Here is a 25,115-nt window from a genome sequence, read left to right as displayed (position 1 = left end):
GTCGAGAGGTGCTCGCCCAGACGGGATCCCCGGGTCTGTTTTGGTAGCAGCTTTGGTAGCTGGTTCAGGAGGTCAGAGAAAGAAAACGGCTTGTAAACACAATGGAAATGACAGGCGCTCTGGCCAGGCGCGGGGACGGCAGCCGCCTCGGGAAGCCGACCTCAGTCAGTCCTTTCCCTTCTCTCACTCCCTCCCTCTCCCCCAGAGCCCCGGAGATGCGAGGTGCACTTGAAGTTCATCTCCACTGCCCGGAGAATGCAGCGTAAACCGTCAAAGGGCTCCCAATCCTCAGGGCGTCCTCCTGTCTGTAACAGCTTTTTGTAGAAAGGAAATCATCAAAAAGATTCTGACTTTCTCCTCCTTTCTTTATTAGAAAAAGAGAAAACCCTTACTAATACGCCTCAGAGAGAGCCAATCTCGCGCTCCCGGGCGCTGCCGCGAAGATTCTCTGGGGCGAGTGGGGCAATGGTTTGAAGTCCCTTGAAACGAGGGCCCTGCAGGGAATGCCTTCTTTCCTACTCGGATTTGTAAAGCCGAGATTGCTTAGTTGGAAACCCTGTTCTCTCCTCCCAGGCACACACAGATTCCCCTTCCACGCCAGCCGCGGGCCCTTCCACGCCTCCGCGGGCCAAGGTCACCAAATACCTTGATTCCATCCCCCACCCGCCATCAATCCTGCCCACTCTGGCCGCTCTGTCTCGTTCCCTTCCAAGAAGTTTCCATTCGTTTTATTTTTTTCCCCAGCCCGAGGTCCTCTAGACTCCAGCGTGGATTTTAATTGCCTCAATCAGCAGTCATTCTTCCCAGCCGTCACTCAGAAGCTGGACGGTGGGTCCCGCGATCTAGCCCTTGGCTGCGCAGGAACAGTGCGCCCCCGGGGACGGCGAGCTTCAGCGGGCAGGCGTCAGGCTCTACTAAGGCGCTGAAATGAGCCCATCAGCGGGTAGGAGCCCTTCCCCCGCCGTCCCCTCCCCAGGCTCGTGAACGGCGCCTGATGCCGGCCCGGGGCGCGAGCTCCCGAGGTCGCAGCGACCTCAGCACCCGCTTGGAGGAGGGCGGCGCGGGAACCCCGCTTCCTTCCCCTCAGCAGGAGCCAGACCTCAAACAACACCCCAATCGATGCACACAGAAAACCCCTCTGGGCCACGCTTCCTCGTCTCGCCGAGGTCTCCCCAGTCTGCCCCTGGCTGACGCTGGCGCGCAGCGGCTGTGGCAGCACCCGGGACAGCGGCCGCCTGCACTTCCCACCTCTGGCTCGCCCGAGGACGCGCTGGCACACCTCCCACCCCCTCACTCTGACTCCAGCTGGCGTGCACGGTCTGCCTCGCATCCTCACGACTCAGCTCCCTCCCTCTCCCGTGTTTTTTTCCTCCGCCGCCCCCTCATTCATCCCCACTGGACTCCCTTTCCCTCAAATGCTCTGGGGCTCTCCGCGCTTTCCTGAGTCCGGGCTCTGAGAACCCTTAGGTAGTACCCGTCCCTTTTAAGGCTTCCCGGCTTCCAAAGCATTGCCACATCCCTAAACCCTGCCTCCAGCTCTCATACACACACGCACACTCAGACACGCGCGTTTTCTGTTCCTGCGTGACACCCGCACTCGCCGCTCGGCCCCGCCGGTCCTCGGGCTGTGCCCTCCTCCCGCCACACGGGCACGCACGCGCGCACAGGGTCAAGCCCAAGGCAGCTCGCCCGCAGCTCGCACTCGCAGGCGAACTGCTCCAGTCTCCAAAGCCGATGGCATCTCCAGGCTCTGGCTTTTGGTCCTTCGGGTCGGAAAATGGCTCCGGGGATTCCGAGAATCCCGGCACAGGTAGGAAGGAGAACAGGGGCCTGCGGCGGGAGAGTTTTGCGGTGGTCTGGGGTTTGCGGGGCTACGGAGAAGACGAAGGAGGTTTTTCCACCCGCAACAGGAAACTTCTTTGGGCGCTTCTCCCTGCTTTTGGGCTAAGTCCTTGACGGCCCAAGAGCTCAAGACCTCTACAGCCTCTCGTCCCCTGGGAAGACGCCCAAATAGTCTCGGGCCCCTTCCACAGAAGGTTCGAAGAGTCCCCCAAAGACCGCGGTGTCTCGGGGACATGGAATTCCATGGGCCTGGGGCGCTGCTAAAATCCAGGTGTCTGGACCCTGGGGAGGGACGGAGTGACCGTGAAGATAGAAAAAAAAATGGGAAAGGTGAGAGATTTCTTGGTCTAGAAAGACAGCCTGCGAAAAAATGGATAGCTTCAGTATTTAGGAAAACTCGTCCAAGCTTGGCAGGGAGAGGAGTTTGCCTGAGCCGACTGGCACCTGGAAGGGCAGCGGTGTGGGCTTCTCCTTGGGAAACAGATCAAGTAAATGAGGGCTGGCCCGGGCCGCCAGGCTCCCGCTTGCCTCCCGCACCTGCCGGCCTCACCGAGTCCTGAGTGGCCCCCAGGAGGAATGCAGCCCCTTCCCGGACCCGGGACTGATTGATGTTCACACAGAACGAAATTTCACACGTCCGTCTGCTGTTCTCTTTCCGCCTCGCTGTCCGCCTGCCTGTCCTTCCTTGCAGCGCGAGCCTGGTGCCAAGTGGCTCAGAAGTTCACGGGCGGCATCGGAAACAAACTGTGCGGTGAGTGCCCAGGGACAGGGGCGGGCAAGGTCGCGCGCTCGCTGCCCGCGGGGTCCAAGCCGTCTTCTCACCTCCGCATCCGGGTCAGCGGAGTCGGGGTTTCCTGGCTGCGGGTGGGCGGGAGCGAGGGAGCCGGCCCGGCGGAGGATTGATGAGGCCCGCGCTCGGTGTCCTTACCCAGCCCTGCTCTACGGAGACGCCGAGAAGCCGGCGGAGAGCGGCGGGAGCCAACCCCCGCGGGTCGCCGCCCGGAAGGCCGCCTGCGCCTGCGACCAGAAGCCCTGCAGCTGCCCCAAAGCGGATGTCAACTACGGGTTTCTCCACGCAACAGGTAAAGGCTCCTCGCGGAGCCCCGGGGCGCCCCTGCCCCTGTCTCTGCCCCGCCCACCTCGGCCGGTGGGGACCCGGCGCTGAGAACCCGACAGGGGCGTCGAGGTGGCGGCGGAGGCTGGACCTGCCAGAATCTTTAGTTGAAAGCGAGAAATGCGGGACCTGCCGGCTGGGTCCAAGCCCCCGAACCTGGCCTCTGAGCTCCAAGAGGGCTCTGAGGCCATGGCGCTCTTCCCCCAGCGCGGCCCTTGGGGTGGCGGGTGGCGGATGACCCAGGCGCTCGTGCGCGCACTGAATCGATGACGGCTGCCTTCCCTAGGCCACTGGGGCCTCTGGTGGGACTCGGTTTCCACATGTGCCCGAGAATGAAGAATTGCATGATTTTTTTAGGTCTTTAGATCACGAGAGTGATTTGTAGCTGAGATCGCACAAGAGAACGATTCCATTCACATGAAACCCGCGCGCCAAGTTTTACCCCCGTGCGCTTACACACCGTCTCCCAAATGTACGTCCGCGCACACACATGCAGACACACACACGCACACGCTCTCTCTTTCACACACACACACACACACACACACACACACACACAGACTTTAGAAACAGCGGGCCTTCCTAGCCGACCAGAGATACTAGTGCTCCTGTTCCACTTTGGTTTGCCCGAAGGCATCCAGACAAACACTTCTGACGTGAAATATTTCCGTAAACATGTAAGATGGCTTACTGAGAAACAACGTTTAAGACGAACTCCTGTGAAGCAGATAAACGGAGACACACGCTCTTCAAAAAAAGAAAGTAAACAATATAAGTTATGAATTGAAATGCAGTAATTAATTTGGGGAAGAGGAGAAGTCGTAATTTCTCTCATTCATTCCCTTCACCTTTGAAAATGTCTCCCTTTTAAAGAAAATGTTCTGCATTTCCAAAAGCTTTATTTAACATGAAATCTCTCAATTCAAAGAAATGTTATTGCCTCATCAAGATCTTGCCTTGAATATTTTCACAGTAAAATTAAAATGTGGCATTTTAATTCCATTCTTTAGACCTGCTGCCGGCGTGTGATGGAGAAAGGCCAACTTTGGCGTTTCTGCAAGATGTTATGAACATTTTACTTCAGTATGTGGTGAAAAGTTTCGATAGATCAACCAAAGTGATTGATTTCCATTATCCTAATGAGCTTCTCCAAGAGTATAATTGGGAATTGGCAGACCAACCACAAAATTTGGAGGAAATTTTGATGCATTGCCAAACAACTCTAAAATATGCAATTAAAACAGGTATTGTCTCATTGGAAATAATAAAGCTCTTTTTTCTTTTACAATTTTTATTTTACTTTTTTTCTCTAAAATGTTTTGTTTGATGGAGTTACTGATATTTTCAAAATTGCAAAGTTATTTTCATCACGTAAAAAATAGTCATTATTAGAATGATTCTAATCCAAAACACCTTCCACTGTTATTGTTCATGCTTCTGAAGTTGATAATGTCAGAAACATGATTTAAGTGTAAATCATCCGATTTTACGTTGCATGTATTTGGACACGGAGATTAACCACTGGTGTAGAAGTAAACATTCATCAGCAGAGACCAGCAGAAAGAACTCAAACGGAGAAAGAGAATATGGAAATAAAAGCTCCAAAATTGTATGACCCAAACAAAAGCCCGAATACCAGTGCTGTGCTGGTATTTTCTTTGGCATAAAACTGGTCAGAAACAGGACTCACCACCCTATTAATCATTGAGCAGGAGGGATGTTTTCACATTGTGTCAAATGGCCAACCTTTCAGATTTGAATTCAGATTTTCACTTATTTTTAAGGAGATGTGCACAACACACAAGCAGACATGATACAGGCTAGCTTAGCAATTCAGCCATGTTATATAAGGATGTGTGTTCCTCCCAGCCACTGTGGATGTGAGATAAAGGAAAAACGGGGGAGGGGCAAATCAGATATCCTTAGGGGGAAATTTTTTTAAATCTGCTTTTGTGGTCTCTTGGCTTTTCACAGGATTCTTTCTATTCCATCCATGTTACAGCTTCGTTTATAACATTTATTTGGGTGCATTCCGAGCTTTCATGTTATCTACACAAAGTCAGCTATTCATCTGCCCAGGTCTTGATTAACCTCGCTTTTTACATTGTCTCTAATCATCCTGATACACGATGGCATGGCATTTCATTAAGGCAATAAAAATAAGTATGAATGAATTTCCAGGGGCGGGGAGGACTTTATGGATCTAAATTGATTTAAAAGATTTGCTAGCAAATAAAAAAATGTGAAATATGACATGAACATCACCATAGAAACGTCATCTTTTTAGATTGCAAATATTTTGCTGATGAATTAGCAGTATTATGCTAATCAATAACAAACATTCTTAAAATGTTTGCTGTGAGAAGTTTAGTTCTTTTTTTCTCTTTGTTCACATTATTTATACCAGCAGAGAAGAAAGGTAGGCATACAAAAAGCCTTGGGACATAGATTTCTATCAAAGTCAGGCTGTGGAATAGGAGTTTTGAAGGTGTATCAGACATCATCCTCAGCATTCATAAGGAACCCACGTGATGTTTATACTAGGCATTAAACATTTTCCTACCCCTCCTCAGCTTTTCCTGCATTCATAGTGCAATCTTGAGTGATGCTTTTAATTCATTTTTTTGACCCATTCCCCATACCTTATATTTAGATATGTTAATAGTAAATTGCTGCCTATTGTTTGTATTGCTACCAAACCAAAAAGAACCTTTGGAAATGTTTTGTGTCTTCATCCTTGAAAGCTAGTGGTGCCTGAAATGCAGTCTAAAGAGTTAAGATACTGGGAACTGCAAGTCAGTGAAAGTAATAGTTCTGTCTATCAGTGTTGCATTTAGGGCCAGGAAAAGATGGGCTAATTCAACACTCAGATTTTGCCATAATGCTTGTGAAACTGTGAGGTATCACTGTAATGCATTTTATTTAAAGTTCAGATAAAAATGTGATGGATTAAGTTGGATTTCTAAGCAAGGCATATCAATTCAATCTCTCAATAGTTTTCATAACATATTTAGTCTGCTGGCCTTTTCCTTCAAATAGCATTTCAAAACATTAATGGCAGTCATTTTCTCTGTTCAGCTGGCAACTTTATAGATCTCTGTGCTATAACTGTCATACTTGTCATCTAGTACTATTTAGGGCATTTCAAATTAGTTGCCATCCCTGCTACTACCAGACACTTTAATGCTCCTCAAGAGATGATTTTGTAAAATGCATATTATCATCTTGTTTCTACTGAGAGACCTTAACCTGATTTCCACTTGGGCTCCAAGCTTAGAGAGGAGTGAAGGGCAGTGGGAAAATAAAGTCTTCATGGATTGTTAAAATTACCTCTGTAAAAAGAAATGTTGGAACACAGAAAACTGAGCAGAGAATGATAGAATTCCAGAATAATTTTCATTTGCAGAGATCATTAGATTTGATGCTGGTGGTGGTGGTGCTGGCTGGGGAAGAGTAGGACTTAAATGTGGTCCTGAATCTTTTACCAAACCATCAGACAAAGGGAATTAAGCGATGAGGCTGCCCTAGTGTGAATGTTGCCAGGACATAAAGAGCAGTTTGAACCGACTTTTGGCCTCTTCCCAACTGATCGTGAGCACCAGGGTCAGAGTTGCCTGAGGCTGGTTGTTCCCAGAGTCTGCGCATCCTTCCGGGCTCATTTGCTAGTCTGCAGGGAGCATCCCTGAGTCTAAGCAGCCGTTCTCACATCTCAAGCTCACCATCTTCCTGGCCGCACAAGCTGTGTGTGGTCACCCGATGCCTGACGCAGTGTGCTCTGCTCCCATCACAGGGCCTGGCAGGGTGGCAACAGCAGCAGGAAGCCAAAGGCTGCAGGGACAGCTGACTGATGGGGGCAGGTCTCACAATTCCCTGGAGAGAGCCCTGCCTGGATTTGCTGGGCAGCCCTAGGAAGCAGCCTGTAGGGGCCACAGGACGAGAGCAAATGTCATTAGGGGAATATTGCTGCCAGAAATCAAGAGGGACTGTTGATCTGACCTGTCAAACCATCTCCCTCCCTATTTTCACATCATGATCAGGGAATGAAATTTTTGAGGCAGGAGAGATTCAGGTGAAATGGCACAGCAAGGTCAAAAAATATAGAGGGAGGAAGGGAAACCTAGCAATGAAAGCGTCAAACTTGTTTTCACCATTTACAGAAAGTTATCATCAGGGTGGACTGGCCTTCTGATATCCAGAGGCACAACACACCCATCACAATCTCTCTCCATCTTATGCAGAGGTTTTCACTCCCAAGTTTCCCTAGAGTTAAATACTGTCTAATCATAGACACCACATTCATCCAGAAAATGCATATGAATTGGGAGAATAGATTAATGGATACAGTTGATAATTCTTATTAATTTCCTCACTTGAAAAAAAAAGGCTTAGGGAAAGAGAAATTGAGGAATGAAGGAGCATCGGGAGGGAGAAAGCGGCTGTGATTTTAGCTGCCAGCATAATGAAATGGGGAGTCAGTGAGGCAGAGAGGAGTGAAGGGTTGCTCCAGATGTCAGCGGCCACAGCAGCAAAAAGGCCTTCTCACCTTTTGTGGATGGGTAAACTGAGGGGGTCAGCATCAGAGGTAGAAGGTACCCCATGAGGCCACAAGGACATAAAATAATGCTGGAGAATGCACAGTAGACGCACAAGTCCTGATCCCACTAAAATGTGCTCCTTCCCAGCTTCTATCTTTTCCCGTGTCTAACTCTCCGGCCACATGCCTGAGGCTGATAAGAGAGCTCTCCAGTGCAGGATAAGCTAGCCATTGACTTTTGCCCCTGCTCTTCCCCATTGCCTTCCTTTATCTTGTTTCGCCTGTGCAGGAGATGAGAGACGATCACATCCCAGGCTTTAGACAGATGTCCAGGATGCGGAAGATACCTTTTTATCAGATGTTATTTCCATAATGGCCCGTCTTCTAAAATTTTTGCTGCTGTGCAAATCACGGACCTATCAGTGACAGGCTTTTGTGGAGCAAGAGGAGAAAACTGAATGCTAATGACATATTTGTAATCACATTTTAAATAATAGCCTCAGGAGAATGTGGATGTCAGTCCATTTAGAGAGTTTTAGAGGGATCTAGAAGTTAATTAGATAAGCCTTGAGATGGACTAATCAGTCCACTGAATATATCTTTATGTATCTTGTTGATAAAACAGTGACGTTGACTATATGTGGCCTTATTTTAAAGCACAACTATGAAGGAGCTCTGTTGTTTATAATTAACAAAGAAGAATTGACAAGAATTAGCTCTGTCCATGCCATCTTTAGACAAGCATCACCTTTTGAATCCAGGGCAAATCACTCGGCGGAGTGTCCTATTTTCTCATTTTTGCCCTGTCTTTTGTAATCATTAGCCATTTGTCACTGATATTATTATGAATGTTGGCATGCGTGGCGGATGTCATGGTATGACTGATTCTCAGAACGACTGCAACAAAAAAGGACTTCTGGCAGCATGAGTGTAAACGAGAAGTAACCTGTCTGAACGGCTGTGGGTTGCAGTAGCATTTTAGCTTGCAAAAATATTGAAAATAGAAAAGAAACTCGTGTGCAAATTGCAAACCACATTTGTTATTTTTTATAGGGTATGATCACAGGAAGATTTGTAGGGTATGTTTTAAGAAATATGAAAACCTAAAGTAGTCTTCATGGTTAGAGGAAACGCTTTTATGGTGTGTGTGTTTGTGCATGTGTGTGTGTGTGTTCTTGCGCATACACACGTGTGTACATGTTGGATTTCTACTTACAGATTTCCTGTTACTGACAGATCTTTCAAGGTCCTTTAGCTAGAGAAATCATGTGTTTGAGAGGAATTTATTTTCATTGGAGGCAATCCTGATTCTAGTCTTCCATTTTATTCAGGGCATCCTAGATACTTCAATCAACTTTCCACTGGATTGGATATGGTTGGATTAGCAGCAGACTGGCTGACATCAACAGCAAATACTAACATGTAAGTAACCAAAAGTGCTTTTATGTAATTTAGGATAATTATTAGTGATATTCCATAGTCTTTATGTCTTATGTGAAAATCTGTTTTTATTAAATAGCCACTAAAATAGTGATACAAACTTCTGAAGTGTGAGTGTTCACTTTAATGTAACAGAAAGTAGTTCTGATATATCTTTCATGTAATCAAACTCGACAAAATGTTTAAAACACCAAAGAGACTTTTTTCTGACATGTTTGATTTATTTTTGTGCATAATGTCAAAGACAAATGGGACCAGATATTATATTTTAAATCATGTTACTCTTCAATATTTTTTATTTATTCAATACAATAAATTCCTCTTGTGCATTATGTCAGTAATTGGAGCTCTTGACTGTAGGGATATAGAAAAAATAAACCTTTTGGAAGGCCTTTTTGAAATAATTTTCTCTCTGCTTAATGTTATAATCATAACACTTGTAAATGTATGTTTTGAAAAAGGAAATAGTTCTGTAGCTTTTGTAATGATTGTAAATTATTTATTTGAGTTACAAAGGTAAAATGTGGCCATTACTACATTTCAGGTTCACCTATGAAATTGCTCCAGTATTTGTGCTTTTGGAATATGTCACACTGAAGAAAATGAGAGAAATCATTGGCTGGCCAGGGGGCTCTGGCGATGGGATATTTTCTCCTGGTACATGATATTTCAACTTTCTTTGTGTCTTGTCTTCTAATATGAAATGCCTTGTTGTAAACCTAGGGAAGATTAAGTATCTAGCCTGTGTCTCTGCTTAGGTTAAATAGACTGTGTGTTGATCAAAAGAATGAATGTGATTAAGTGCACATGACCATTGAACATGCCTCCAAGCTAAGTAACCCACGCTTGAACAGCAGTTATTTGTGTGCAAAGCGAGCATAATCAGAGATAGTACTTACCCAGTGCTTCTACGGTGATCCTATAAGCAGGATGTATGGATAATGTGGAATAAAGGAATCAAGATTCCTAATAAGGAAATTCACTCTCTGATGCTCTTCCCAGAATTAGTGAAAGGAAATGGGTAGCCTCATTTAATAAAGCATTTGCTGTTCAAGGGTGCATAGTAAGGTAGATCTACTCCATAGAGCATATGGACCACTCTATCTTTGAAATAACAAGCAGCAAAGTGGATTTACACTAATTTCAAAGAGGACAGAGCATGCCTTGGGAGAGAATTTCTTAGAGCAAAAAAAGAGGGTGATGATTTCTTCAAGAGCTTTCTCATCCCTTCTCTTCTTTATCATGCCATTCAGTCTTTTCCATCCTGCCTTTTATCACCAGCCATTGAATTCTAAGCTCCGTTATTTACCCCTCTTCTAGCCAAGAGAATCAACCTGAAACAAGCTATGCCCTTGGTTTACGGTTCTGTGTGAGACCTTGCTTTGATGAAGAAAAGAAATAGAAGTTAGGAAGGCTATGGAAAGAAAGTCACTGACCCATGGAAAAGAAACCCAATGTGCAGACCATCAGCTAATCAGTGGCAGGAGCGGGATTTATTAGTCCACTGAGAAAGGACCTACCTGAGAGAGAGGCCAGAGCAATACCTGTCGTTGTGTCAGACAGAGCAAAGGCCAAATGGTTGTGATCTCTCTTCAGCAAATCTACAGAGACAAGCAGATGATGAGGCGGGGTGGGGGGAGAAAAGAAAAAGTGGAAAGAAGAAATAAGTAAGCAAGAGTGACCCCAAGACCAAGGCTTAAGTATGTTTGCCTGCAAGCTCTGATCAGCTATTTTATTTTTTGTGTTTAAATATATAGCACAATTTTTCAGGTGCTGAAGGAAAAGGTGTTAGTTAAATGGAAGGGGAAATTAGCCTTTTAAAAAGTCATCGAACACCAGCTGTGATGAATTTTAAGCTAGCCTTTATTTTGTAGGGCACTTAGTACTTAGTTTTCCTCTGGAAAACCATGCCTGTTGAGGGAGCTTTGTCATCATTGCCTGATGCCTTGAAAACATTTTTCATGAGGAATGAGGTGGGGTACAGAGATCCACATCATTTCTACCTTTCTTCTTCCCACCCTTGTGTGGTGGGTATAGGATTGATCTGTCCCTGAGATGAACCAAGAACATGCTGGGCTCTATTTTTTTATTTTATTTGCATTTATTTTATGCTGAATTTATTCCCGTGCCATAAGTTTTAATGGTCCCCAGGAGGAGGGAGAGAACAACTGTACCTGTTGACCCTGAAAATTTGACTAATTTGACTAAGAGCTGGGCCTAATTTACCTGGCTGGTCTGAAAAACCTACATGCCCCAGAAAACACACACCCAGAGAAAGAATTCTCTTCGACAATTCTGCTAGGCTTAGAGCTTACCCTCCACCCTCATTGATGATGGGGGATTTTCACATGGAGAAGACTTCAGCTTGAGCATGGGAATTATAGGCTCAAGTCATAGATGTCACACTACAGTGCAATGCAGACATTGCAAAGTTGGGAAGAGACAGCAGAAAAGGTCATTGCAACCTGTTTCTGCTCTGCTTTCAACAAGACATCACAGAGGAGAAATGGCTCATCACAACCTTATTGGCTATGGATGCTGTTCCCGGGAGCATCCAGCCTTGCTCCTGCAGTAAAGGGTCTTACAATTTAAGGGGTGGGGATAGAGAAAGTCACACATCTTATGTGTCTGGGATCTAAAAGTCTCACTCCCTGGGACTCAATGTGAAGAGTTAGGTCTGTGACTTAAAACACACTGCCTCATACCTCCATCGATAATACCCAAAGGCTTCATGCTTCGTGGAAAGTCCTTTAGGACTCCTAGAAGAAATCTGCTTTTGTGATATCACCTACACTGGGAACCAGAGAAACATGGAGCACTCCCTACTGCTCAGCAGGTCACAAAGCACAAAGACTAAGGAGTGGCTAGTAAAGAAAGCTTGGCTTAGTCACAGACCTTTTCCTAGCTAACAGGGTTTTCATAATGTTTCACCTCTTGCTTTTATTCATGTATTTTATTTTTTATTTTTTTGACACAGAGTCTCACTCTGTGGCCCAGGCTGGAGGGCAGTGGCACGATCTCAGCTCACTGCAACCACCACCTCCCGGGTTCAAGCAGTTCTTGTGCCTTAGCCTCTAGAGTAGCTGGGATTACAGGTATGCACCACCATGCCCAGCCAATATTTCTATGTTTAGTAGAGATGGGGTTTCACCATGTTGGCCAGGCTGGTCTTGAATTCCTGGCCTCAGGTGATCTGCCCACCTCAGGCACCCAAAGTAGCACTTGCTTTTACATCCTTTCTTAGAGGATTCATAGGAAATAAGAGCAGGTAGGGCTCACGCATTTGTCCTCATGCCTCTAAAACGGTCTTCTCTGCCCAGAGGTCCAGAAGCCTCTTTCTCTCACTCAGGGCTGCTGAGCCTTTAGCCAGAGGACAGCTGAGCTGCAGAGTGAGGTGTGGGAGGGCAGGGCTGGAAGCTTCAGAAGAAATGCCTGTGAAGAGCACTTTCTTTGGATACATCTTCCCCTTTCTCTTCTCCCCTCCTTCCTTCTCCAGCCTCTTTAAGAACAACTAAATTCTCAAACAAGGTCATTTTGCTCTCCCCAAGGGACATTTGGCAATATCTATAGATACTTTTGATTGTCTGGGGGAGCAGGTGCTATGGGCATCTGGTGGGTAGAAATCAGGGATGCCGCTCAACCCTTTACAATGCCCAGGTCAGCTCTCACCACAATTATGTTGCCCAAAATGTCAGTAAGTGCCAAAGCCATGAGCTAGGATGGAATTTCCTTTCGAAGCAGACCCCACTTCCAGCATCCTACAGTCTGCCTTTTAGTCTGGGTGTCTGCTCAGAGCAGGCGTGACCTGGATTCTGCTTCTCCTGTGTCTCTGGAGTCCAGAAAGGAAGGAATCGCCCTTATTTTGGCTGAGGACAGAGGCATGGATCTGGGTGATGAGTGCTGTGTGCCAGGCAGCCTGCTTGAGTCAGAGCCCAGGGCTCAAGAGGCAAAGGTCATACCCCTGTCTGGGCCATTCAGCTTGACATGGAGCCCTCCTGCTCCTCAGCCACCAGGAAGGAGAGTAACTCACAACACTCACGTGACAGTAGGGCTTGGGGTGTTCCCCTTGGGCAGGAAGGAGAGGCAGTACCTTCACTCTGCCCCATGGCCTCATGTCTTCCATGCCAGCATATTAATTTGCATTCATAACAATCTGTCTTTCCTGAATTGCAAACATCCTAAACTTCCCAACAGCCCTGGGTTTTCTTTGCTTGTCAAGTGAGACTCTAGTTTATAAGACACAAATCTTATGGTGTGGAATCCCTGACAACCTTTGGATGACACAGAAAAAGTAACACAATATGGACTGAAAATTCTCTTAGTTGTAAGTTTTTCTATAATTATGAAATGAGTTTTGTTAGCTAATACAATTCTCTTTCAATGATGTCTTTGAGAGGAAAGAACTAGTTTAGAGGGAATGAACGGATGAGTATGATAAGATAGAATTGGAGATATATCCTTTATGACAGGGGTACCCAACCCCTTGATGGTGGATCCATACAGGTCTGTGGACTATTAGGAACCAGGCCACAGAGCAAGAGGTAAGCAAGGGGCGAGCGAGCATTACCGCCTGAGCTCTGCCTTCTGTCACATCAGTGGCCACATGAGATTCTCATAGGAGCATGAACCCTATTGTGAACTGCGCATGCGAGGGATCTAGGTTGCATGCTCCTTACAAGAATCTAATTAATGCCCAATGCTCTGAGGTGGAACAGTTTCATCCCAAAACCATTCTCCACCCCACCCCACCCGCCCCGACCCTCCATAGGTGGAAAATTGTCTTCCACGAAACGCATCACTGCTGCTAAAAAGGTTGGGGACTGCTGCTCACTAAAAATTGTTGATGAGGCCAGGCGTGGTAGCTGACACTTGTAATCCCAGCACTTTGGGAGGCCAAGGCGGGTAGATCATTTGAGGTCAGGAGTTTGAGACCAGCCTGGCCAATGTGGTGAAAACCCATCTCTACTAAAAATACACAAAAAATTAGCCGGCACATGCCTGTGGTCCCAGCTTCTTGGGAGGCTGAGGCAGGAGACTCTCTTGAACCCAGGAGATGGAAGTGGCAGTAAGTGGAGATCGTGCCATTGCACTCCAGCCTGGGCGACAGAGTGAGACCCTGTCTCAAGAAAAAAAAAAAAAATTGTTAACAGCTTACACCAGTAACAACTGATTTATCTTAATCCAAGTGCAAGGCACTGAATGAGTTGAAATGAAAAAGAAGTTTTCTCTATTCGGATATAAGCGGGATTTTACAGAACACATGCAGAATGACCACGTTCACAAGCTGGGATGGAGGCAAACTTTTTGCTTTTGAATTAAAAACCCTCTTCAAAGGGCTTCCAACAAGAGTAGAATCCACTGCAGTTCCAGTTAGTGACTGAGAGGGAGTGTGGCGGTGGCACCTGTCCTGTCGCAATGTGCCCTCTGGGGTAGCGCCTTTGAGTCTGAGGATTCAGTTTAAAGATAGTCAATAGGGTTTTCTTCTGAGTCCAAGGAGGACTCAGGTTAATGGAAATAAGGAATGTTGCTTGCGTGTGAAACGAGGTTGATAATAAATAAAGTAACTGTGTGTTGCTGTGCCCTTTAGGTGGCGCCATATCTAACATGTATGCTATGATGATCGCACGCTTTAAGATGTTCCCGGAAGTCAAGGAGAAAGGAATGGCTGCTGTTCCCAGGCTCATTGCCTTCACGTCTGAGCATGTATGTGTTTCTGTTCCTTCCAAGTTTAAGGTTATGTTCCATAAAGCCCTAGTTGAAGGAATGGTGGCTGGAAATGCATTATCCCCAGAAGCCCTCTTTCTGGAAGACACCTTGGGAGAAAATGGGGGAGAAAGCTGAGTGGTACTATGGGGTGTCCTCCTTGACTCTTTGAAATTCAGGAAAACCCTCAAAGATAAAGGAGCAGCCTGGGCAATACAGTGAGATCCCATCTTCACAGAAAATTTAAACAAAAATTAGCCAGGTGTTATAGCACAAACCTATGCTCCCCGGATGCTGAGGTAGGAGAGTTACTTGAGCTCGGGAGGTCGAGACTGCAGTGAGCCGTGATTGCACCACTGCACTCCAGCCTGGATGAAAGAGCAAGACCCTGTCTAAAAAAAAAAAAAAGAAAAGAAAGAAAAGAAAAAAAGATAAAGGAAAATGTTTTTAGCTCTAGTTCCTATCCTTCTCTTCTGTATAATCAAATTGCATGTTAAGAGAAGAGGAGGAGGGAAGGCAGAGTGACTGTGAGCTCATTTGGACCATTGATGCTAGGGCCATGTAAGCAAAACTCCAGAGTAGCCTTTGACACAGATTTTTGTTTAAAACCTCAGTCCACTGATCTGATAGATATTCTGCCCTCATGGTGCCTTGAGCCTTTTTTTTTTTTTTCTTTTTTTTGAGACAGTCTCGCTATGTCACCCAGACTGTAGTGCAGTGGTACAATCACAGCTCACTGCAGCCTCAGCTTCCCAGGTTCAAGCAATCCTCCCACATCAGCCTCCTGGATAGCTGGGACTCCAGATGTGTATCACCATGGCTGACTAATTTTTCTGTCTTTCATAGAGACACGGTCTTGCAGTGTTGGCTAGGTTGGTCTCAAACTCCTGGCCTCAAGTGATCCACCCCAGCCTCCCAAAATGCTGAGATTATAGGCGTGAGCCACCATCATACCCAGCCTGAACCATTTAGCATCCTTCTTTAGCTGACTTGACCAGAGGTTTTGTTACCATAAAGAAATATCACTGGACCAGGCACGGTGAGTCATGCCTGTAATCCCAGCACTTTGGGAGGCCGAGGCAGGTGGATCATTTGAGGTCAAGAATTGGAGACCATACTGACCAACATGGTGACACCTCATCTCCACTAAAAATACAAAAAAATAGCCAGGCGTGGTGGTGGGCACCTGTAATCCCAGCTACTCGGGAGGCTGAGGCAGGAGAACCGCTTGAAACCGGGAGGCGGAGGTTGCAGTGAGAGGAGATCGCGTCACTGCACTCCAGCCTGGGCAACAGAGCGACACTCCATTCTCAAAAAAACAAAAACAAAAACATAAGACTGTTCCTTCATGGTCTCTGACTCACAGTAGCCTGGGTTCTGGAATACGGCTGCCTCAGAGACGATCAGGAAACCCTCTGATGGCCAGGGAACTAGGAAACAGGGAGGGAGGGAGGGGCTAGAGGAAGACTCCTGTAAGGAAATGTCACTCGGGAGGCGTAGGGAACCGTGGTGGGTCTCAGATGCAGATCCACCATGAAATTTTTCTGTCTTATTTTAAGTGAGGTGTGTGTGTCTGTGTGTGTGTCTGTCTCTGTGTGCCTGTATGTGTCCATGACAAGGAAACAGATTGGAAACCTGTGGATACAGTTCATCACCACAACAGTGGCCATGAAATTAAAAGAAACTAGCAATTCCATGTTAACAGATTATCAAAGCATCTTGTTTTCAGTCATGTTTTGGGGTTTTATTATTTTGTTATATGTCCTTCTTCAACATATAGGAGTCACATCGAGCAAAGACCACAGCCTGAAGTTACTTAGTATCTTACCTTTCTATTGCTGCTGGAACAAATGATCACAAACTTTGTGGCTTACAACAATATGAATTTATTACCTTATAGTTCTGGGTGTCAGAAATCTAAAATGGGAAAAGCAGGGCTGCATTCTTCCTGGAGGCTCTCTGGGAGAATCCATGTCCTTGCCATTTACAGTTTCTAGAGGCCACCTACATTTTTTGGTTCATCTTCAGAACCAGCAGCATAACATCTTTAGATCTCTCTCTCTCTCTCTCTCTCTCTCTCTCTCTCTGACTTCTTCTTCCACCACCACATCTCTTTCCATTTGTGGCTATCCCGCCTCCCTTTTTTGGATCTACTCAGATAATCCAGGAAAATCCCCCATCTCAAGATCCTTAATCTAGTCACATCTGCCAAGTCCCTTTTACCACGTAAAGTAACATATTCACAGTGTTGAAGATGAGGGTATGATTTTGTGGCAGAGAGTATCCGTTATTCAGCCCATCCTTCCTAGTGCCTCACCAGGAGATAACTTTCATTTCTCAGCTTCTCCAAGTATAGAAAAACATGATCTACTTTTCTACTCAATGACTATTTTCCTGAAATGGGTTTGGACCCCTAAATAGTTACATGTTACTGCATTCTCAGCCTCAAAAAGTCCAGATGATCTTTTATTGGGCATCTTTTTCTTTTGGCTTCCAAGCTGTTTCCACAAGTTAAAATGAGTTTGGTCTAGCAGCAAGTCACTCTGTACTCTCTGCCAGGCGTCTCTGGTTTGGGCATGAGCTTCTCAGCCTCATGCTTTACATAAATTGACTTGAGACTTGCCCAGAAAGATCCGGCCATGTGGTCTGAGGATCTAAAAATAAAAATTGCTTTCTTTCTTTCATTGTTTTTTTTTTTTTTTTTTTTTTTTTTTGGGGTTCAGCCCTGTCATCCAGGCTGGAATGCTGTGGCATGATCTCTGGAGTGCACTGGTGCAATCTTGCCTCACTGCAACCTACATCTCTGAGGTTCAAGTGATTCCTCCTGCCTCAGCCTCTGGAGTAGAGTAGCTGGGACTACAGGCACGTGCCGCCACGCCTGGCTAATTTTTGTATTTTTAGTACAGACAGGGTTTCATCATGTTGGTCACGCAGGTATTAAACTTCTGACGTCAGGTGATCCATCCACCTCCACCTCCCAAAGTGCTGGGATTACAGGCATGAGCCACTACGCCTAGGCTACTTCCTCATTTCTGAGAAAGAAACACAATTCGGCCGTATAACAACCATTTGACTCTCCCTTCTCCTTCTTGTGTCTCTATGCGTACAGTTATGAAGGATCATTTGAATTGTGAAGCTCTCCTAAAATACCAGTAGGTTCTAACTTTGGCCTATCGTTTGGGTTATCGTTGCCTCATCATTTTTGACAAACGAATTGTTTTTCTAATATATAAATACCTTATATTATCTGACTACTATTTGACAGTTTCCAAAACACTTTCAAATATATGGAACTTTGATTCTCACAGCAACCTTATGGGACAAGAGATTGTTATTAGCATTTTACAAATGAAGAGGCTGAAATTAGCTACATGGGTAGAGCCAGGATCAAACTGGGTTTACTGGGTCCAAGACCAGTGAGCTCCATGCACCGACTACGACTGTAGAAGCCAGATTAAAAGATTCAGCAACAGAGCTTTATATACAGCAACTCATCAGTTGATTTAACATCTTATACCTTCCCTGATCAAATTTCCACCAGGAGCTATCTGCTTAATGTGAAACTGATGCTAATTTGTGACTCTCTACCGAAAAACATTCTCATCATCTCATAGGGCTGGGCTGGAGGGGGTTTTCAGAGCTCATTTAAAGCCATCCTGCATCTTCTTGAACACTTGACCCTAACCATCCTGCACAGGTAAGCTCTTAAAAGTGAGTCCTGCCTTTGAAGCTGCAGGTTAAGAGGTAACACGATTCCCATCGCTAGTTCCTTCTGGGCTCTAGACCTCACATTATTTTCAATTCATCATTTAGTGTAGCTTCCTTCTGGCTTCAGGCCAGGCCACATACTTTCTTGGTCTTTTCAGATTTTACAATCACACTGTCTCCACCAGCTCCAGAAATAGATCTCCAGAGGCAGAAGAAAGAAAATTACCAAGTAATTTCTCAAATGCCTCTTCTCCGGCTAGACAGCATCAATCTTGGCATGGAGGCTTCTTTCCTCAATTGCTTGGCTGGCAGGGAGAAAGGATAATGGAGGGGCTGCTGTGTTGACTCAGTGAGGAGAGGGAGGCCATGGGTCAAGACAGACGCTGCTTCGGGTGTTCTCTCTTCACACATTTTGAGAGGTTTCTAAGGCCCAAGACTCCTGGAAAATCAAATGAGAGCCTTATAGAACTTGTGCCTCAGTGCCTGGGACACAGAGAGCTCTGCATAAATATCAACCAACTTTAAGAAGCAACAACCTTGCCCGGGTGGAGTGGCTCATGCCTGTAATCCCAGCAGTTTGGGAGGCTGAGGCAGGAGGATTACTTGAGGTCAGGAGTTTGAGACCAGCCTGGCCAACATGGTGAAAGCCCGTCTCTACTGAAAATACAAAAATTAGCCAGGTGTGGTGGTGGGTGCCTGTAATCGCAGCTACTTGGGAGGCTGAGGCAGGAGAATCACTGGAACCCAGAAGGCGGAGATTGCAGTAAACCGAGATCACGCCACTGCCCTCTAGTCTGGGTGACAGAGTGAGTGAGGCTCCATCAAAAAAAAAAAAAAGAGAGACAAAAAAGCCCCACCTTGTTTTACAGATGAAAACACCAAGCCCCAGAGGTGGGGGATACTTTGCCCAGGGTGTCACAGCCAGTCAATGGCAGAGCCAGATTCGAAGCCTCAATAATTTCTCGATAATACCAGCACTACTCTTTATAAACTTTTTTGGCATTCAGTGTATTTTATTGAATTGAAAATTAATTCCTTTGATGTGTAATCTAAGGATAGGCTCTGGATTCAGACAAATATAGGCTGAAATATTTGGTTTTATCATGTACTACCTTTGTGACACTGGACAAGTTACTTAATCTTGCTATGCCTCAGTTTTCTGATCTGGGAAAGGAAAGTCATATTAATGCTCCTCTCATAGGACTGTTGGAGAGGTCCAATTAGACACTATCACTGAAGAGATTAGCATAGTGGCCAGCCCAACACTGCTCTTTCAACTACTGGGTTGGATGTCCTGAACGCCTCTCTCTGGCTAGCTGCTCTAAATTCACTTGTAGCATCCTTTCTCAAATCCCATTTTCCTCATGTTGATTATTCTTTTTTTTTTTTTTTTTTTTTTGAGATGGAGTCTCTCTCTGTTACCCAGGCTGGAGTGCAGTGGTGCCATCTTGGCTCACTGCAATCTCCGCCTCCCTGGTTCAAGCAATTCTTCTGCCTCAGCCTCCTGAGTAACTGGGACTACAGGTGCGTGCCACCACGCCTGGCTAATTTTTTGTATTTTTAGTAGAGATGGGGTTTCACTATGTTGGCCAGGCTGGTCTTGAACTCCTGACCTCAGGTGATCCACCCGCCTTGGCCTTCCAAAGTTCTGGGATTACAGGCATGAGCCACCACACCCGGCCCCACGTTGGTTATTCTCGTGCTAATTTCCTGATCTGCTGAACCAGGTCACGTCACTATCCCTTCTTCGAATCTGAGCACTGAGTTTGTAACTTGGCATGTTTAGAGCCATAGGGATGGGAACGACATTGCGAGACTCTGTGGCCTTCTGCATCCAACCAGAAAAGTTCACATATTCCTGAAGGGAAGAGTCATTTTGTTTTCTAAATGACCCTTCACTCTCTCTCTGTTGCACCGCACCAAAGCTATCCATCTCTTTTCTAACCACCAACACAGACTAGAGCTTTACTTAGCTGATGAGGAGGGCAACCTATTACATTTTTCTGGTTGTTTGAATCAACTGTTTTCTTGTAAAACTTGAATAAGACTAAATTAAACAACTAGTCTTTCTGAGGCAAGCGTTTAAGAGTTCCAAGATTACCTTTCTCTAAAATATAGAATCACAAAATCTCAGAATTGAAAGTGATCTTAAAGATCCTTTGGTTCAACACATCCTTTGCTGGAATCTCACCCCCTTCCCCAAATCTTCAGTCATACAAAGGTTTGGCAAAAATTAACTTGATGAGTTTTAGGTTGTCTCTTGAAAGTAGGTTTAGAAGTAAACGAAGATCCCAGCTCAATAATTCACATCTCCAACTCTGAATCCTTTGAAAGCCTAAACCCTGAGCTCAATTCCAAATTCCTCTTACTTCTTATGTGGCACAAGCTCTTCCAGAAACAGCTTCCACGAAACAGCATAACCTCATCTAGGAAAAATATTCTTCATAATCACAACAGACAGTGGATCTTTAGGCAAATCACCATAACTAATTCACTCCACTCTTCACACACCAAGCCTGGCCCACGCCTACATCCTCCGGAACCAGTTGCCAATGTTCTGCCGGGGCCCCTTGTGACTTCGACCCACTTCTGTGGGGAGGTAATTCTCAAAATTGCTTTATTTTAGTTTATTATTTTATTTTAGAGACAGGATTTCACCCTGTTACCCAGGCTGGAGTACAGTGGCACGATCGTGGCTCACTGAAACTTCAAACTCCTGGGCTCAAACAATCCTCCTGCCTCAGCCTCCCCAGTAGCTGGGCCTACGGGGCACTACAGGGCACCACGTCTTTAGAAAGATGGCTTTCTTTTCTTTTTTCTTTTTTTTGAGTTGGAGTCTCGTTCTTGTCATCCAGGCTGGAGTGCAATGGCACAATCCCAACTCACTGCAACCTCCGCCTCCCGGGATCAAGCGATGCTCCTGCCTCAGTCTCCCAAGTAGCTGGGATTACAGGCGTCCGCCACCACACCCGGCTAAGTTTTGTATTTTTAGTAGAGACGGGGTTTCACCATGTTGGCCAGACTGGGTTAGAACTTTTGACCACAGGTGATCCCCCTGCCTCGGCCTCTTAAAGTGCTGGAATTACAGGCATGAGCCACTGCGCCAGGCCAGAAATATGACTTTCACATATCATTATTGGAGAGGCTTTTAGTTTCAAAACTAGACCTCCTTTAAAAATGTCTTTTAAACAGTGACCTGTTTGGAAACAGGGCTGTTTGGGCAATTTGGAAACAGATGACTTCCACAAAATGTATTGCTCCCCCTTAGTCAGAATTGACAGTGAGTGAAATTGTGGGATAAATCCATTTACCTTCAGCACCCCTGCTCCACTGCTGCATTCCTGCCTCCTTCTCACTGTAGGGCCCTCATCATTCCCGTGTTATTTTCTTCTCTACCCAGTCTATCCAAACCTCCTCTCAGGAAAGAACCCAAAAGCCATGCTGAGATGTAAGCGCTAGCTAAGACCTCTTCATTGCCTCTCCTGGGGATATTCCCATTGCACTCGGAGAGGCAAAGGCGTGAGATGGTGAGACACAACTCAGCCACTGTGCAAAGAGATGCTTCCTTTATTCCTTCCTTCCTTTAGTGCTGCAGGTGCCAGGCATTGCTTCTGGCAGGGGGGAGAGAGCAGTGGGCAGAACATACCCAGTGCCTACTCTCAGCAAGCGTTCTTTGTACTGGGGAAGAAAGGGATGGGAAAGGGCTTCTGAAATCCCATCCACACCAGATGATGGATGCTCCTTTGTTCCCAGTGCCAGGTCAAAAGTGACTGAACAGACTTACTCTTCTCTAGGTTAGTGATAAAGTTCATGAGCTTTGGAATTGATGAAATGGTGACAGGCCCTGCTCTGCCATCTCCCAGGGTGTGACCCTTCATCTCCTCCTCATTTGTAAAATGGGGATGATGATACCCAGCTCCTGTAGCTGTGGGGAGGATGAAGCAAGATGATACGTGGGAAGGGTAGTGTGCACCGTGCATGGCTCCGGTGAGCCCCTCACAGATGACACTGTCGTTAGAAGGATCTGAGCCCAGCCAGCAGGTGAGACAGAGGCAGCAGGGAGAGCAGAGTCGGGGCCAGTGATTTCCTTAAGAGGGATGTGCCCTTCCTCCCAAAGTGCCAGAGCAACACTCGAGGATCCACAGCCTTGGGAGAGTCTAGATCCTAGACTGCTACTTGTAAAATTTTGAGATTTCCCTACATACATATATTTATTTTAAGAAATAAAGTGAATTAGCCAGGTGCAGTGGTTCATGCCTGTAATCCCAGCACTTTGGGAGGCCGAAGCAGGCAGATCACCTGAGGTCAGGAGTTCGAGATCAGCCTGGCCAACATGGTGAGACCCCATCTCTACTAAAAATACAAAAATTAGCAGGGCGATGGTGGCGCCTGTAATCCCAGTTACTTGGGAGGCTGAGGCAGGAGAATCACTTGAACCTGGGAAGCAAAGGTTGCAGTGAGCTGAGATCACGCCACCGCACTTCAGGGTGACAAGATGAGACTCCATCTCAAACACGCACACACACACACACATACACACACAAACACACACACAAAAGAAAAGAAAGAAAGGGATTGACTTGAATTTTGTTTGAAGATTTCAAAATGCCACTGGGGGTAAGGAGGGAGATCTGAGGACAGTATCACATTAGGTAGGAGGATGGGAGGATAGGAAGGGCTACCCTTTTCGGGGATAGCCCAAAAAATGATATGTAAGCCACCTCACATGCCACAGCTACACTTCTGATATCAATTCTACCAAGAGAGGATTTCATCATTGCACCTGAGCAAATCATGGCTCAGGATGAGAAAGTAATTTGCATAAATAGAAGCAGGTGTCAAACCCTCATCATCGTGCCTCAGATCACCTCTTTCCATTACACACTTTCATTCATTCTTCATGATCCACAAATCATAGAAATCACTGTTGTCCATAGAGTGATGAAAATGACTGAAGACATACTCAGTACTGATGGTCACAAATGTCACTGAAGATCATTGTTGGATCTCTTTTCATGTTAAACTTAACCTGGTACACATCATTCCTTTTATTTGACACTTATTTAGGGTATAAGCTCACAATGGGGCCACCTTGATCTACTAGTCAAAACTGAGTGTGACTAATAAGATAGCAGCCCCATAGACATGCCTGTGTACAGATCCACATCACCTGCGAATCATGCAGAGTCTGTAAAAGTGTGTCTAAGTGGTCACCTCCCCTCCAGATCATCATAATTAGAAGCCAATGAGGTGGTCTCCCAGAGCACAAGCTTCTTTGTAAATCTGATGCTTTAGCAAGAGAATGTTCTTTTGGGCCAGTTGGTGAGCAGAAGTAAGGACAGAGGTGACCAGTCTTTCTAAGGAAGCTATAGCTATCATTTCCCTCAAATCTTAGGGCGTACTCTATAGGAGCAAGCAAACGGAGGTGTCAGAAGGGTGTGAAGGAGAAGGATAAGGTCAGAACTGCAATTGCTGAGGGATTGGGCGGAGGGGTCATGAAGCATGAGGAAGGGTCAAATAGGCAGATTCCAGCTCATTAATAGGCTAGGCTTCAAGATCTACTTGTTGGGGACAATATGTAATGATCCCCATTCACTTAGGTTCATTGTTCTGGGGCGGGTGCCAAGAAGACCCCTGGTCTTGCTTTTAGAATGGGCCTTAGATTCGAGGCATTGGGGTCCACGGAGTCCACCAGAGCCACACTTCGACATTGGGCTTCGTGGCCAGATAGGTAGGGCAATAAATAGTGACATTTCTCTGGACTTGTTCTCTGAGCATGTGGTCAACAGATTCAACAAATATTTGTCAACTATACGCTACGACAAAGTCTTCGCCCTCATGCAGCCTGCTGTGTTCTCGTAGTGGACACGCAGTGAACTAGTATTTGCAATAATGTCAAGTGGTGATGAGATTAGGGTGGTAGTCAACTACTTTACAAGATGATCATAAAAATAGCTCTGTGTGGAGGTGATATGTGAGCAGAGACCTACATTGAATGAGGGAGGGAACCATGTAAGTATTCGAAGGAAGGTTTTCCAGGAAAATGAACTGCAAGTGCAAAGACTCAGAGGCAAGAAGAAGTTTAGCAAGCTCGCGGAAGACGAGGAAGGCCAGCACACCAGGTAGACAGAGCAAGGGGAACGAAGACAGAGGATAAGTAGGGGAGGTCACCAGGCACTAAGGACTGTCTTAATAATCTGTGTCCTCCAAGCCCAGCAGAGGCTTGTCCCTGAAACCCTGTGATCTGTTAGGCAGTCGAATCTCAGTCTCAGTTAAATATTTGGATGAAATCAGCAATGGCTTGAAATAATTGATACAGCTTTCCAGATGTCTTGTCCCAATTATTTATTTATTTATTTATTTATTTATTTATTTATTTATACTTTAAGTTCTAGGGTACATGTGCACAACGTGCAGGTGTGTTACATATGTATACGTGTGCCATGTTGGTGTGTTGCACCCATTAACTCGTCATTTACATTAGGTATATCTCCTAATGCTATCCCTCCCCCCTCCCCCCTCCCCACAATAGGACCCGGTGTGTGATCTTCCCCTTCCTGTGTCCAAGTGATCTCATTGTTCAGTTCCTACCTATGAGTGAGAACACACAGTATTTGGTTTTCTGTTCTTGCGATAGTTTGCTGAGAATGATGGTTTCCAGCTGCATCCATGTCCCTACAAAGGACACGAACTCATCCTTTTTTATGGCTGCATAGTATTCCATGGTGTATATGTGCCACATTTTCTTAATCCAGTCTGTCACTGATGGACATT

General features: G+C 45.8%; 1 protein-coding gene across 1 annotated transcript in view; it reads left to right on the top strand.

The window, feature by feature from the left end:
* Positions 1-1,014: 1,014 nt before the first annotated feature.
* Positions 1,015-25,115, top strand: part of GAD2 (glutamate decarboxylase 2) — an 88,930-nt gene continuing 64,829 nt past the window's right edge. Inside the window, exons 1-7 of the mRNA XM_017870798.1 lie at positions 1,015-1,810; positions 2,534-2,593; positions 2,775-2,924; positions 3,967-4,200; positions 8,822-8,912; positions 9,475-9,587; positions 14,518-14,633. Of these exons, the coding sequence (XP_017726287.1) occupies positions 1,735-1,810; positions 2,534-2,593; positions 2,775-2,924; positions 3,967-4,200; positions 8,822-8,912; positions 9,475-9,587; positions 14,518-14,633 (840 nt within the window). The 5' untranslated portion in view covers positions 1,015-1,734. The remainder of the gene's footprint in view (positions 1,811-2,533; positions 2,594-2,774; positions 2,925-3,966; positions 4,201-8,821; positions 8,913-9,474; positions 9,588-14,517; positions 14,634-25,115) is intronic.

The sequence above is a fragment of the Rhinopithecus bieti genome, unplaced genomic scaffold (assembly GCF_001698545.2).
Source record: "Rhinopithecus bieti isolate Rb0 unplaced genomic scaffold, ASM169854v2 scaffold_5022, whole genome shotgun sequence".
NCBI classification, from domain to species: domain Eukaryota; kingdom Metazoa; phylum Chordata; class Mammalia; order Primates; family Cercopithecidae; genus Rhinopithecus; species Rhinopithecus bieti.
Note: the sequence above shows the minus strand (reverse complement) of the source record. Positions and strands in the feature narration are given on the sequence as shown.